This window comes from Topomyia yanbarensis, chromosome 1 (genome assembly GCF_030247195.1).
Source record: "Topomyia yanbarensis strain Yona2022 chromosome 1, ASM3024719v1, whole genome shotgun sequence".
NCBI lineage: Eukaryota > Metazoa > Arthropoda > Insecta > Diptera > Culicidae > Topomyia > Topomyia yanbarensis.
In genome coordinates this window covers 41417757-41431919 of record NC_080670.1, presented here as the reverse complement: position 1 = coordinate 41431919, position 14163 = coordinate 41417757, and the positions used below count along the sequence as shown (strand labels likewise).

The 14163-nt window shown below is 38.2% G+C and overlaps 1 protein-coding gene across 2 annotated transcripts in view; it reads right to left on the bottom strand.

The window, feature by feature from the left end:
• The window catches only part of LOC131677449 (growth hormone secretagogue receptor type 1), a 93820-nt gene that overhangs the window by 22278 nt on the left and 57379 nt on the right, over positions 1 to 14163 (bottom strand). The window contains exon 4 of one of the 2 annotated variants that reach the window (XM_058957284.1): positions 2821 to 4150. The exons of the other annotated variant lie outside the window; for it this stretch is intronic. Within the exon in view, the coding sequence (XP_058813267.1) occupies positions 2980 to 4150 (1171 nt within the window). The 3' untranslated portion in view covers positions 2821 to 2979. Of the gene's footprint in view, positions 1 to 2820; positions 4151 to 14163 lie in introns of those variants that run through there. 2 annotated transcript variants of the gene reach the window in all.

The following is a 14163-nucleotide window of genomic DNA, read 5'->3' as shown; positions in this document are numbered from 1 at the left end:
AAGTACAATGTAGTATACAAATCTTCAATATAGTATACGCGGAAGATATTGGAAATGGTAACTTAATAAGTATGGTAGTATAATAGTTGAATTATAATGATGGAATGTATCAGTAGTATTCCCAATATGGTGAGTATTATATGAATAGTTAGGAAATGGTTCCGAAGTTTTTTGGAATGGTATTTATTTATACGGGCCAGCATCGACACGCTTAACGCAGTAGCTCTTTTTCAGCAGACGGTGAATCCAACCGCCAGGAAACTGGAGACCGGCACGAAACGGTTCTGGTTTTCCATTTACCTTTCCTCCTTTACAGCATTCAGACATAGCGAGCGTATGTGTGGTATAGTCGTCTCTGTAGCTACATCACTAAAATTACGTGCTTGGGGTATTATTGAATATTTAAGAATATATCACCAATCTACTCATTGTCATATTTCATCCCACGCATTTAGTAAAAAAAAATACTGTGCACTGCCCCCACCATCCCAGCTTATCGATTAGCGCGCACTGCATCGCATTCCCCGTAGCGATAGATTTCCCATCATCACCACCCACTCAGCAACTGGTGTTCCTCAAGCACAAACCGCAATCCAATGGCCATTGTCAAGTCGCACCACGAGTCCACGTTGAGAGCCAATGTCAAAGTTGAACTTGCTGGGACGTTCGCCGGGTTCATTGTTGCGCACAGCCCGGCGATACGGTACGAGGGCACTTTGCATCCAGCTGGGAAGGTATAATTGAATTTCGCTGTACTACTATACTAGTTTCCTTGTACCGACATCCACCTGCCCTGCCACTGAAGCTGCATTAAACATCCTGTCCGTTTTTCTTTCCCCCAGTGATATTTACTATTGAATTAATCTAATTCGCTTCAAAGCACTTGTGTGCGTCAACTTTTCTGCTACTCCTACTACTACTACTACTACCAGCCTGAGCTGAGAGAAGGTTGCAGTGCGAAAAAGTTAACAAAAGTAGCTATTTAAGTTTATTGATCGTGTAATACGCTAGCAAACGACGCTCTGTAGTTATCCCGTTAGCCCCTTTTGACCGGTTGACGGCGGGGTCGCCCAGATATCCGTAGAGGGAGAGAGAGCTCGGAGCTATTTCTGCAATTTAAGTTTCTTTCTTCCCCTCGCTAAAAGTGACACCTCCTCCAGGGATCTCCTTCCTGGGGACCGAATGGAGTTTTTTTTTCTGATGTCCAACAGTATGCTTCAGTGAATGTTGTTAATGGGAAAACCGAAAAGTAACATTAGTTTTCAGCGGTGTGTAGCGAAATTAGTACTCGATTCTGAAGGGGTTCTTTTTAACGATTTTTAATTGGGGTTTTTGATCATTGAGTTGACATATGTTTGTTATTTTTCATTCAGTTCTTCGCAGGTCCCGTGTCACATATTTAGTCCGAGTGGGTATTAACCCAATGAAATTTTGACAGTTCCGAAATCACTCAGTCGGCCGACGAAATCGAATTTACGTTTCCTGCTCCTGACATATACGCCCTTAAAAAAATTTAGATTAAGTTTTAATTTCACATGACGTTGAATTTCGTAAATCATGTTTAATTTAAATTTCGATGAGTGCAATTTGCTAGATTGTGTCAAATTTTTATTAACCAGTCGACAAATTTTGAATGATAGAATAGTAATGTTGATGTAAAAGGAAATAAAATATTGTGTGATTTTTTACATTTAACAAAATTTGAAACAACAAGAAAACATTTTTTTTGCCTGATTGCAACAAAAATCTTGGCTAACTTAGAATAAAGGCATTAAAGAAAACTGTCAAGGTTCATTTGGAGGATATTCCGAATAAAACTTTATTCTCCAAGCTCGGAATAATTGCAGCGAACTAATCTGTCCAGATCAATAAAGTACTAAAGCAGAATACTAATTTCATCCCAAAGACTGAAAGGCCTGTCTAATTTTACTATTCCTGCTCAACTTTAGACAAAGTTAGAAGTAATTTTCTGATTATTAAATATTCCACAATATGCCGTACATTTAAACACTCCGTTAGTAGGCATTATCCTATTTGATCAGAAGTCATAAATCTAGTTCATCAAATTTGTGGTTAATATTATATTAAAAACGTAACTTCCAGTACCAAAACATTTCAGAACTGACCGTTTGAGACGCTGCTTAAAACGAATTCCTCGTCCGGATTCGAAATGGAGCAGCCTGTAGTCTCACAAATCACTTACACTGGCAGTCATTCAAAAAAGAGAAAGAAATCGAAATAAATGTTTAGCGGACCATACACGAGCAGAAATATTGACAATAAAACATATATTGATCAATATATTGATGGTATAAGGTCTCTTGAAAGTATTGATTCTGTAGAATTTAAATGGGATTGATGGATTGAAGCAGTCTTGTCAATATATTTATTGACAATACTTCTATCTCTTGTAGGGTCCGCTTTTGTTGTGGATTCTTTCAATAATTTGCTATACTGTACGTAATCTGCCATACTAATTCAAAAATCTATTAGATGTACTTACACTGAATTAATCATTTTTGCGCCTATTGGGATTCAATACGTCGGCAAGAATATCTGCATACACACTGTTGATTTTTCCTCACAAAGTAAATTTGGTTACATGTACATATATGATTACCAGAAACAGTTGCGTTAGCATTGATGAAATGAAATTCCACGCTCGATGTTCCGTTACCCAGGTGTTTTACCAAAAAAGTGAATTATCATGCATACGGCCATAAAAGAAATTTAATTATTTAACAAGTACGATAACAGATAAAGCAATTTGGTTCATGTTGTCATCTATTCGGCACTTTATAAAGTTGCAATTGTTATTAAGTTAATCTACAACAAATACTTCAGTTGATACATAGAGAATGGCAGTGTTTGACGGAACACTAACTAATGTGTTAATTTTCAATAATCTTTGGTCTACCTATGTAAATACTCGTCAGTTTAAAACAATCTTCTAGTCATTAAAATGCGGTTTGATTCTATTCAAATGCCATCCGTACTACCTTCATCGACCTGCGAGGAAAAGTGTTGTCTCCGTAGCATGCTCTCATCCAGCGACATCTGCTTGAACGTGCCGGGTGAATGCGGCATCATTTTACCCTGCGCCGGCAGTTGTCGACTGAATTTCAATTTCCATGGATTAGACGGATTATGCCGGGCTGGATCTCCCCCCGCGGTGACATCACCGTTCCCGCCACCATCGCTTTCGATTTGCTCGCCCTTTCTTTCGGCTTCCTTGAACGTAACATTGAATTCACGTTTGACCGCACTTTCGACAGATTTGTTGTTATTGATCCCTGTCGGTAGTGGGACCACCGTCGCCGTTGTCTGCCCATCCTGGGCGTACGTCAGCAGCGGGGTCGAATACTGTCGGAGTAGATTGATCCGGTAGAATCGACTCAACTGGAAGGGTTCCTCTTCGTCGCTGGTGCTACCGGAGATGGCGCAGGACACTTTTGCCTCCATTAGGCGTTCGTTCGGTTGGATCTTCTGTAGCTGCTGGAAGCGCAAATCGTCCAGAGATAATGTGTATTTCTCACTACTTTTTCGGATCGATGAGTTTGTGAGATACGACGAGGTTGTAGTGGTTGTAAATGTGGCTGACCTTCCGCGTACTTTTCCTCCTCGCCGACCGGAGCGGTTCCAAAGGTGGGTGCATTTGCAAAGTCGAAGGAATCCTTTTCGAAACTTGGATGACATTAAATTATACAATATGGGATTGACAGCCGAATTGAGGTAGAGCATTATACGACTAAAGTACAGTAAATTATAGTATTTTTCTACGGCTAGTTTTTGGAATGTTTCCTCGGATACGATGATGATCCACAGGGTCAGCATCCGGAATGGGAGCAAACAGGCAAAGAATGCCAGCACCACCGCCCCCAACATCAGGACTACCTGTTTGCGAGCCTTATAGCTGAGTTCCGGTTTGCTGAGGCGAATCTTCATTCGTGAATTGTTGCTGGCTATCAAATTCTTGGCAATGATTGCATACAACACTATCAGGATAATCAATGGCAGCAGGAAGAACAACGATATGGTCATCAGGAAGAAAGTTATCGTCCACACGTTGGACGCCTTCGTCAGACAAACAGCGGCACGGCTTCCGTCTGGATATTCCTCAACGCTATATTCGGCAAATAGCAGGATCGGACTGTTTCGGATAGGAGTTTTTGTTGGCAAGCGGAGGAGCAGTTTTGAAAGATACAGAGAGGAAAAGCGATTGTCAGAAAGTTCAGATGAGTGTATGTAATAAAGGCAGCTTTTGGAACCATGTTTGACGACAGAATGATGAGAATGTTTTCTTGATTTTTTTTTGATTTATGCATTTCACGGCATTATTTGGCGGAATCTCGCAGTATGTGACCCCCACCCTTCCCCGCCAAAAGATTTCAGTTTTCTTCTGTTTAGGAGTCACATCAGCGATCGTGTCAAGAAATTTACGAACATGACAAAATTACATGCAGCCCTTATTATTGCCCCATAAATAAAAACCAACCGCCGTGTTGCATTTATCGGTGACAAAAAGTGCCACCCAACGATGTTTTTAATGATTGTTTATAATTTTATTGCAACATGAAAATCATGGTACCGCGGTACCGCGCAGACCAAAGGAGTACAAACAAGCAGAATTGGGCAGAAAAGCGCATACAAAATGTGCTACCGTATGTCGGTTACGCTGTTGGAACGAACGTATTGAAGGCAAAGAAGAAATTATTCACCGCAAAGAAGAAAGTGTTAAAACAGCTATAAATTTGTCCGGAATGAACAAAAACTCCTTTTGGCGAAATGCCATCTGTGTCAAGTCAATTATTATTATGCTCGTATCGGAGCCGTTGGATGGTCGTAAATCTTATCTCGGGAGCTGCCTGCCCGGATGATAGGGGATCTTTTGCTTTCTGTGATGTCAGCGGTAACAGTGTAACGGGCTGGAATGTCACCCGATACCCATCGCTGACACCGAGGTCGGATAACCGCGGATTTGATGAAATGATGTAAATTTACCCACACCCCGTTTGAAATGGAAACGCGGAAGTGATTTTCTTCTCGAAATGCGCGTGGGAATTTTACTCGACTGGATTGAATTTTTAATCTCTTTCCGGAATAGATTTTGGGGTACTTTGAAATGGTTTGTAGCGGAAACGAAGAGAAACTTCCATGGTTTTGAAAGGCGATGTATGTTTGGACAAATTCTTTAGAGTCAAATCAGAAATAGTATGGATCACCATGAAATTCTTCGATTAGTTAGACAACAAATTTCGTGAATTCGATTTTTTTTTTGCTCGATCACGTAAACATTCAACAGTATGTGTGTAAACTTTGAAATTAGAATCCCATAGTGCGCGACAATACCTCACTAACCCCTTAAGAGCTTATTGATACTGATGTTTATAGCTGAAGTCCGGCTACATTGATAGCATTGATCACCGTTGAATTAAATGTCAGTTTAAAATCGGTGCTGATCAACTGCTTTATAACAGCCCTCAAACAAGTTTATTCAAAAAGTAGGTGCAACTTTAGAAATAAGTAGATTGTTACAAGATTTACATTTAAAACTAATAATCATCGCACGGTGCTACAGTGATTTTGAACTTTTCAAGTAAATTGGTATAAGTTGTTGATTTCAGTTGTTCACGGATACGTTTATTCAGCCATTTTTTCAGCACATCATATGATTCTGAATAACAGTACCTAAATCAGCCCTAGCTCGTGATGCATTTTAAAAAATCAGCGAAAGTAAATGCATTTCTTTTCATCAAAATAGAAATTGATGTATTTTAAGTTGCATGTAATACTACGTTCACACTACGAGTTAAAACATGTTTTAACACTATCTTGATGACATTTTTCTTGTTGCTAATTATTATAACGTGTTTTAACTCTGTAGTGTGAACGTAGTATAAGACGTCAATTTAAAAAGGGAAATCATTCAAGCACTCAAAAAGCTTGTATTTCTAAATAAAATAATCAATTCATTTTGAATTTTTACTGTAAGAGGGGATATAATTTTGGCTTTTAGCGTTAGAATTTTAGCTTGCTTCACAAGGGTTAATTCAAAAGTTATAGCTATTTATTCCCAGTCAAAAAAGGCAGACGAACATGCTTAGGCGATTTAAACAATTTGATGTTTTACTCAACTCGCCTGTGCTAATTGCCCCTAGGAACAAATGCAATTTGCGGATGCGACTTAAAGGCAATTTCAATACTTAGACAAATTTTCTGGCGGCTGAAATGGACTTGGGTGCTCTTCGCGTTTTTCTTTCAAGTTTGACTTAAGCTTAAAATTGTTTCTTGAACAATTCGTGTTTTCTCGCCTGGATTTTGTTTGTCTAGCGCACTTCATTTAGACAGCGAATGTGGGAAATTATGGAATCGCGCATAAGTACAGTAGAACAAAATCCCTAGCCTAAAGTCTTAACTATCGTCGGATTGTGGTAAGTTTTGCTGTGCAATATCAATTTCACCATTGGTTCTTCCTATAATTTGGTGGTGATTATTTAGTACGCCGATATGTTTATGTGAGTAGATAATAAATCCGAAAATGATTATTTTTATTTTCATATTAGGCAATTCAGGGCGATTAAATGGCGCGTTCCATGGGCAATTTAATGGCGGTTAGGGCGGCAAAAAATGACGGCGGCAAATCGCCCAAATGTTGCATTTAAGATTGCCCCCTATTTTCCCTCAATTTGCCGGCAAATTTATGAGCAAGTAGCGCATTCGAGTTGGCAAATAGCCCCCCGTTAGCCAGCAACATTTTGGCTATTTGCCATTTGTCATTTTTTTGCCGCCCTATCCGCCCTTTAATCGCCCCTAAATCGCCCAGGGAACGCGCCATTTAATCGCCCTTAATTGCCAAATATGAAAATAACAAAAAAAACTTATTTTCGAATTCATTATCTACTCACAAACTTATCAGTACACTAGGTAATCACCATCAAACTACAGGAAGAATCAATGGTGAAATTGGTATTGCACACCAAAACTTACCACAATCTGACTTTCATTAAGACTTTAGGTCAGAGATCTTGTTCCACTATACTTACACATGATCCCACAATTTCCTACATTCGTTGACTAAATAAAGTGCACTAGACAAACAAAATACAAGCGAGAACACGCCAATTGTTAAAAAAAAACAATTTTAAGCTTAAGCCAAACATGAACCGCCATGTTTGAAAAACGCAAAAAGAACCAAGTTCATTTCAGCCGCCAGAAAATTGTTCTAAGTATTGAAATTGCCTTTAAATCGCATTCAAAAATTGCATTTGTTCCTAGGGGCAATCAGCACAGGCGAGTTGAGTCAAACGTCAAACTGTTTAAATCGCCTGACCATGTTCGTCCGCATTTTTTTGACCGGGTTCTCTAGAAAATTTTGATAGAACTAGTTTTGAGTGTATTGTTTACACTGTATTTCTATCGCTGTCAGTTTTTCGAAAACTGAAAAAATGGCATCACTCAAAAAGCAACGTTGCGAATTGATTTTGCGCAAGCACTTGGAAAAATTATCCACTCTCGCATCGGGACATCGGAAAACAACTCAGAATCGTGCAGTCAATGGTGAGTCGTGTGATTACTACCACACTGAACATCAAACGGAAGGAGAAATGCGGTCAAATTTATGTTCTATTAGTAATCAGGAATACAATCGTGTAGTGGAAGCGTTTAAGCGGAATCCCAATTCTTCGGTAAGAGATGTGGCCAAATAATTGAATCTGTCCAAGTCATTCGTTCAGAGAGCCAAGGACCGGAAGGGATGGCATACGTACACCCAGATGTTGACTAAGCCTCATTTTCTCATCATGGATGATGAGTCTTACTTCAAGGCGGACTTCCGATAGTTTACGGGGCTACCATTCTTGACCGCCCACCACAAGTTTGATGTTCCGGAGGAAGTAAGCAAGCAGAAACATACAAAGTTTGCCAAGATATACATAATTTGGTAAGCGATCCGCTCATGTGGCAAACGGAGTGCGCCGTTCGTGACTACCGGGACTGTAAACGGGGAGATGTACTTCAAAGAGTGGCTACAGAAGCGTCTGCTTCCCCTGTTGCAGCAACACGAGGGCCCTAAGATCTAGCTTCAAATGTTGTCTTGAATTGGTACGAAGCCAACGGGGTCGCTTTCGTACCCAAGGACATGAACCTTCCAACGCACCGGAACTTAGGTCTTTTGAAAAATATTGGACAATTATTAAGCAAGCACTACGGAAGCATCCGTATAGATGAAGGTGCAGCCAGATGTACAGAACCTAATCAGTGGAGTTAAGCAAATGACGCGAATGTACGGTTATGGTATTGAAGATGAATGAAATAAATATGCCAACAGCTTACCAATGGGTTATATTTTATTGTCTGAAAGTTTGAAAAGGATCGGTCCACTACGTAATTTTCTACAGCGTTTCTGACATTGAAAATGTCTTACTGCACTATCTGGGGCAGGGTGTCATTCTAAAATCAAACGATGTCACATTTTTGCGTCCCTATTTTGAACACTAATAACTTTATTTATGAACGGATTACCATCTGTTTATCACCAAACAATTCGAAATTAACTGAAATTCTGTTTCATTGCTATGCCGTTTTTGTATTTCAATATCACACTATTGAAAAACAAGCAAAAATGAATAAATCGCGGAAAACGTGAAAACTCCCATACATTAGTCAATCTATCCCGGGCAGAGCCGTCAATAGAGAGCACCTAAGCAACTCAATCAGATGCGGGAGGCTATTTATAGAGGTACCGCGTGTTCGTTTGCGTCAGTCGTTGCTTGAGCAGGACCTGGACAATAATGTCCGGACGATGCAATAAGTGGGGAATGGCAGTGATGGCATGGCAAACTTTGCATAGACGAACTCATTCGTGTATGCAGTTTCAAATCGCACAGCAGGGTGAAGAGCACGGAATACACTTTGCGCCATTGCACACAGTAAAGGAACGGGTTTGAGCTCTGCAGGGTGTTTGTATGCAGCTTGTGTGTTTGCGTTGGGACTGGGATAAATTAATTTATTTTTTTATGATTGTGTGGGCATTCGGTTAATGAAACGCCAAATGTTTTTGGTGGTTGGTATGTACGTAGGGTAATGAGCCTATTGGCACACACGTTTTATATTTCGGGTATACGTGATGTGTTTTGGGCACTAAGGCATCTGGCATGATTCTGTATGCTTAAAGCACGGTTACACTTAATTGGATGTGCGTCTACTGAAATGCGGGGGTGTGTTGAAGCTGTTGGTGGGTTTATGTTAAAGCAGCTTCAGAATTGATTTTTATTTTAAAAAGGTTAAACTAAAGCGAACTTTGGTAGTCAACCTAAAAGTAAAGCCATCTGATAAAGAGAAAAGATCGATTAGTTTTTATCACAGGTTTGCAAGCATTATTATTGTATATTGTTCAATTTACTTTGGGCATATTAAGCAGCGTAGTATTTTATATTGGAAGTTCAAAGCAAAACTAGAACGGATACAAACGCCTTGCGTATTGTTTTATTATTTCAAAAATTAAAACTGGTATACGCTACCATTCTCTTTATTGCTTTATTTGAAATACGTTTAGATCTTCTGTAGTACAGTTCTCGATTCATAATTGTGACAGCTCTGTAATATAAAATTTAAAAATTACTTTAGTATTATGAAGTGAATTTTACTATAACGGGGTAGTTTTGCGACATATTATGCAAAAAAGAAACACCGGCGTAAAAAAGCTTTTGCAAATGCCGTGATAAAGAAACGTTTTATGAAAAAAATGAATTACGGAAAATTTAATTGGAAAATAATATTTCGTTGCAAAACCAAATATTTAATTTAGGGAGCGTGGGCTTACCCTCAGTAGAGCGCTGTGTATGCCGATTATGTTTCACAAAGTTGCTAATTATAATCGATTAATGCTAAGAGATAATTGATTAATTTAATATCAATTCTTCAAAAGGCCTAATGAGATGTTTGTAAACAAACTTATTTGACTCATTATTCCGCTGTCGAGTTGAATTTCATGGAAGATACACATGAATCAACCTCTTTACCCTTGGTAGAATCAATTTCAAATGTCTTGTTACGTGTTAAAATTATAACAAAAAAGAGGAATCAGCAAAACAACAGTTTGTTTACAAATCTTTATAGCCCTATTCAAAAGTTTATATGGCGTTGAAATAAACGATTAGATTAAAAGCATAGCAGAGAGCAGGTGTTGTACTAGATTTTGCTATTGTCGGAGGGCAAATAATAAATTATGTTTACGGGAAGGGCGTATAACAAATTGTAACATATAGAATCGGGGAGTAAACTTGTGTCGTAGCCTATTTTTACTGAAGACACGCACGCTCTTGAAAAAAACTGCATTTTCAATGTCATTGTGGTTGTGTCCTGTACACAACCCTTTAATTTTTTTTCGTGATGCAATTTGGTGTGCACGCAAAATTTTATTTATGCATGGATATCATACTTTTCTATCTGCCTCTCGTTTCTTCTCCTGTAAATTTTATGCATTGGACATATTCGGTCTATCCACTCATTGAATCACGCAGAAGAATCAGGCCTTTTTGAATCAACAAAACGTTTAGTTGAATCTGGCGAATGACTGCTTCAAAATGAGTGGGGCGTGTTTCGAAAACATGTATTTGGTTTAGTTCAACAAATACTTCTGTTTACATTTTAAATAGAAACATTGTTGAATCAAAATAAAACTTGTTAGATCTAACTGATCCCTTTGTTAAAAACCAACAGAATCTTTGTTTAATTTGAACTAAATTTTAGTTGTTCTCTCCTTTGGTTGATACAAAAGATTTGTTTTTGTTTCTTTAAACTTGTTTGTTCGGTTAAACTTATCATGATTTTGTTGTTTCCAACGAAATATTTGTTGAAACTACTGAAAAGCCAACAAATGAATTAGTTGGTAATTTCAACCAACAGTATTGATTGAATCAAACCTGAATCTTGTTTGTCACTATAACAAACGGGAAAATTGTTATTTAAAACCAAATTTTTTTTATTTTTACTGTTTTTTTTTTCTGCGTGATGCTTACTAGAAATATATGCATGAAAGTGCAAAAAAAATCACAGCAGAAGAAAAGAGACGGGAATAGAAAGCATGCTAACCATGCATATTTTTGTTTCTCAGTGTGGGACACCCTTTATTTCACAGTGGAATCTGATGTTTAGGTACCCAATAATGGGTATAATTTAGTATAGCACTAAATTACAAAAATAGATTACGTTGATTTGAAGTAACGCTTCACAGAAATCTTAATAAAACCACAACAGACAGAGAGCTCCGTCTATTTTTCTGTTCTGTGGCTTACAACAAGTGCTTGTAAAATCAATAAAAGAAAATCACTTTTCGGTATTTAAAAGTTCGTAAAGATTTTCGGATTGTTAAATCGAGTTCAGCTCTTCTACGGCGGATTCTACGTCTTCGGTTCGCCATTCGGTGGACTGTAACAACTGGCGTCGAGGTAAACTAGGAATGCCGACGCGATCATCCCGGATAGACGCCTGCTCACCCGGATAAAACTTCGGAAAAGTCGACGCTTTTGGACCGTGGCCTTTTGAGCGTAGGAATGAATTGTAAGTATTTATGAGTTCTAGAGTTCTAGTGAAATTTCATTGTGGCTTCTACCGACGCTGACCGGTTTTGTTGTGAAAAAAACATTTTGTGTGGTTTTAGGATAGCATCATTATTTTTCTTTCGTGCGTAAAAATGACGGCTTGGTGGCGACAGTGGTGCCAAATTTGTTTATTTTATATAAAAAATGAAGCTATAAGCCGTTTTGTCCTTATTTTCTACAAATTCAGAACTGACAACTTTTTCAATTGCTTCTGCAAGTGGAAAAAGATGTGAATTAACGTGCGTTTCTCCTGACATTCAACACTGCAGCGGAGTGATCTTCGAAATAAGTTTGTTTACCACAATCCCTTCAGCCAATTTAGGGAATAATTATTGAGTTTATCCGATATTAGAGAATACAGACGAAAAATGGTTCATTCTTCTTTCTATAATCTCGGTTTTATATAAGTTATTTTCCAATAATAAATACCCTAATAATGGGAAAAAAACTTTTTCAAAACTGATACTACAGAAAGTAGTAGTTGAGTACATTTATTTGCAAATCAAGTCGTTCCGATTAAATAAAAAAATTAGACGACTAAGATATATTGAGGATGACAATCCGTCCTCCACAACTAAAGGACTGTACCGTGTGATGACTTAAAATAAATACTCCATTGATTTTACGAAAGAATACTTTCAAAATTATCATTTTTAAAAATAACATTTTCCACGAACCAAAGGGGCTCTTTTGCTATCCAAATCATTCGCGTCACTACCGTTCTTGAGCGATGCTAATGATAAAAAAATCACTCCTCATGTTTTTTATAAAGCCACGGACAAAAATTTCCTTAACACCTCTAATCCCTGAAAGATCCAACCTAAAAATGTCACGTTTTCTGATTGAGCCCAACTGCCCTGAATTAATTTTCTGGCGAATCTTTACACAGCTTTGGCACTGCGTGCTAGGAATTTCCATAGGCTCATTTCCTTTTCTCAGTTTTATTTTTCACTTTAAACTTGGTCTCATCATTCATTGTCAAACATGGTGTTCGCCGTACCAAGCTCGTCAGGTCAGCTATTATAAATTTAGTTTGGTTAGTGTTCTTTCCATCCTCCCAAATCACCAACAAGTAAAAACACACCACAATTGTTTACTGAACTACGCCACACACCAAGCGGAGCGACCAAACTTCATTAGTTCGTTATTCAAAAAAGTTCACTTCTGTACTGTCGTGTGGTACATGTGGCTGAAAGAAAAACACTTTTTGAATCAACGCTTTGCCCCCCTACAACGAGAACGACCGTGCTTCCCCATCCGTGGATCAATGTGTCATCGTAAACAACAGTCAATTTGCCGGTTGCCGAGTACTTACTCGAAGCAGAGATCATGAGTGAAGAGATGCTGCATGATTTGGTTTGACGTCACGACGTCGTCTTTACATGTTCCATCCGGGGATGTGCTATTTTCGGTGGGGAAGCAATCGGTCGACAGTGCCCTTTCGGTGCAAGTGGAAACCGTAATAAAAAGGGACCACATTAGTATTTGGTTTATGTGTTCACAGATTAAACATAACGAGCTATATATACATGGTGCTACGACGAAAAGTTCCTCGGTAAATTATGGACAGCACACGTGAGATGTGGGTTGTTCCAGATATGTATTCGGATTGTTTGTTATCTGGTTTTTAGCTGGAAAATGATAATGTATAAAATTCAGACATCTCTGAAAAACAGCACGAGGAAACAGCACATCAACATCATAATGGCAGTCCTTCTCCGTGTTGTGGAAGAAAAGGATCAGATGTGGGACCGGAAAAGAGCCTTTCGAAATGAGATCTGCTTTTCTGTTGCAAATGTGTAGTAAAGAAAAGTCATCAGTCTATTGCTGGAATCGTTTTGATTATTGAAATGCTATAGGTACGAATCAAAATAATTAAATGTATTATTTTATAGAAGACATATTCTCTCAGTGTAGCCTTTTCAAATAGAGGATCATGGGTTTGAGCTTTGATCGCGAATACATTATACTCATCACACACAATATACTAACACACACATATATTCAGATGTAAAAATCTATAAAACGAGAGCAAATGCTATGAACATCAAGCTACCGTTGGAATCACATATGCTACTCTTATTTCGGTTTTTGTTTAACATCATGGATAGCTCGTAAATAACGGGATCCTCTCACATAACAAAATTTTCTGCTCGAAGCTCTAGTCAGATACAACGGCACATGACTGAAAATGTTGAACAGCAAATTGAAACAGCTCACTGTTTACGGCATTTTGATGAATGACAAACACTTTATACCGTGATAAAGCGAAAAAATCAAACGAAATCAAACATAAAAACATGTCATATGGGTTCTATTGGCAACTTTAATATTATGCAAAATGTATACACAAAAAAGAAAAAAAATGCCTAACTTAGTTAAAGTTGGATTTTTATGTTTCGAATTCATCTCATCAGTAACTAACACCAACTTGAGGCCAGTTAGACGATAAATTCAAACCAGTGCCTACTTGGCACCGGCTAGACATTAAATCCAAACAGTCAAGAAACTTATGTAAACTCCCGAGTGTTGTTTCGGTAAGCAAACACAGAAGTTTTGGTTT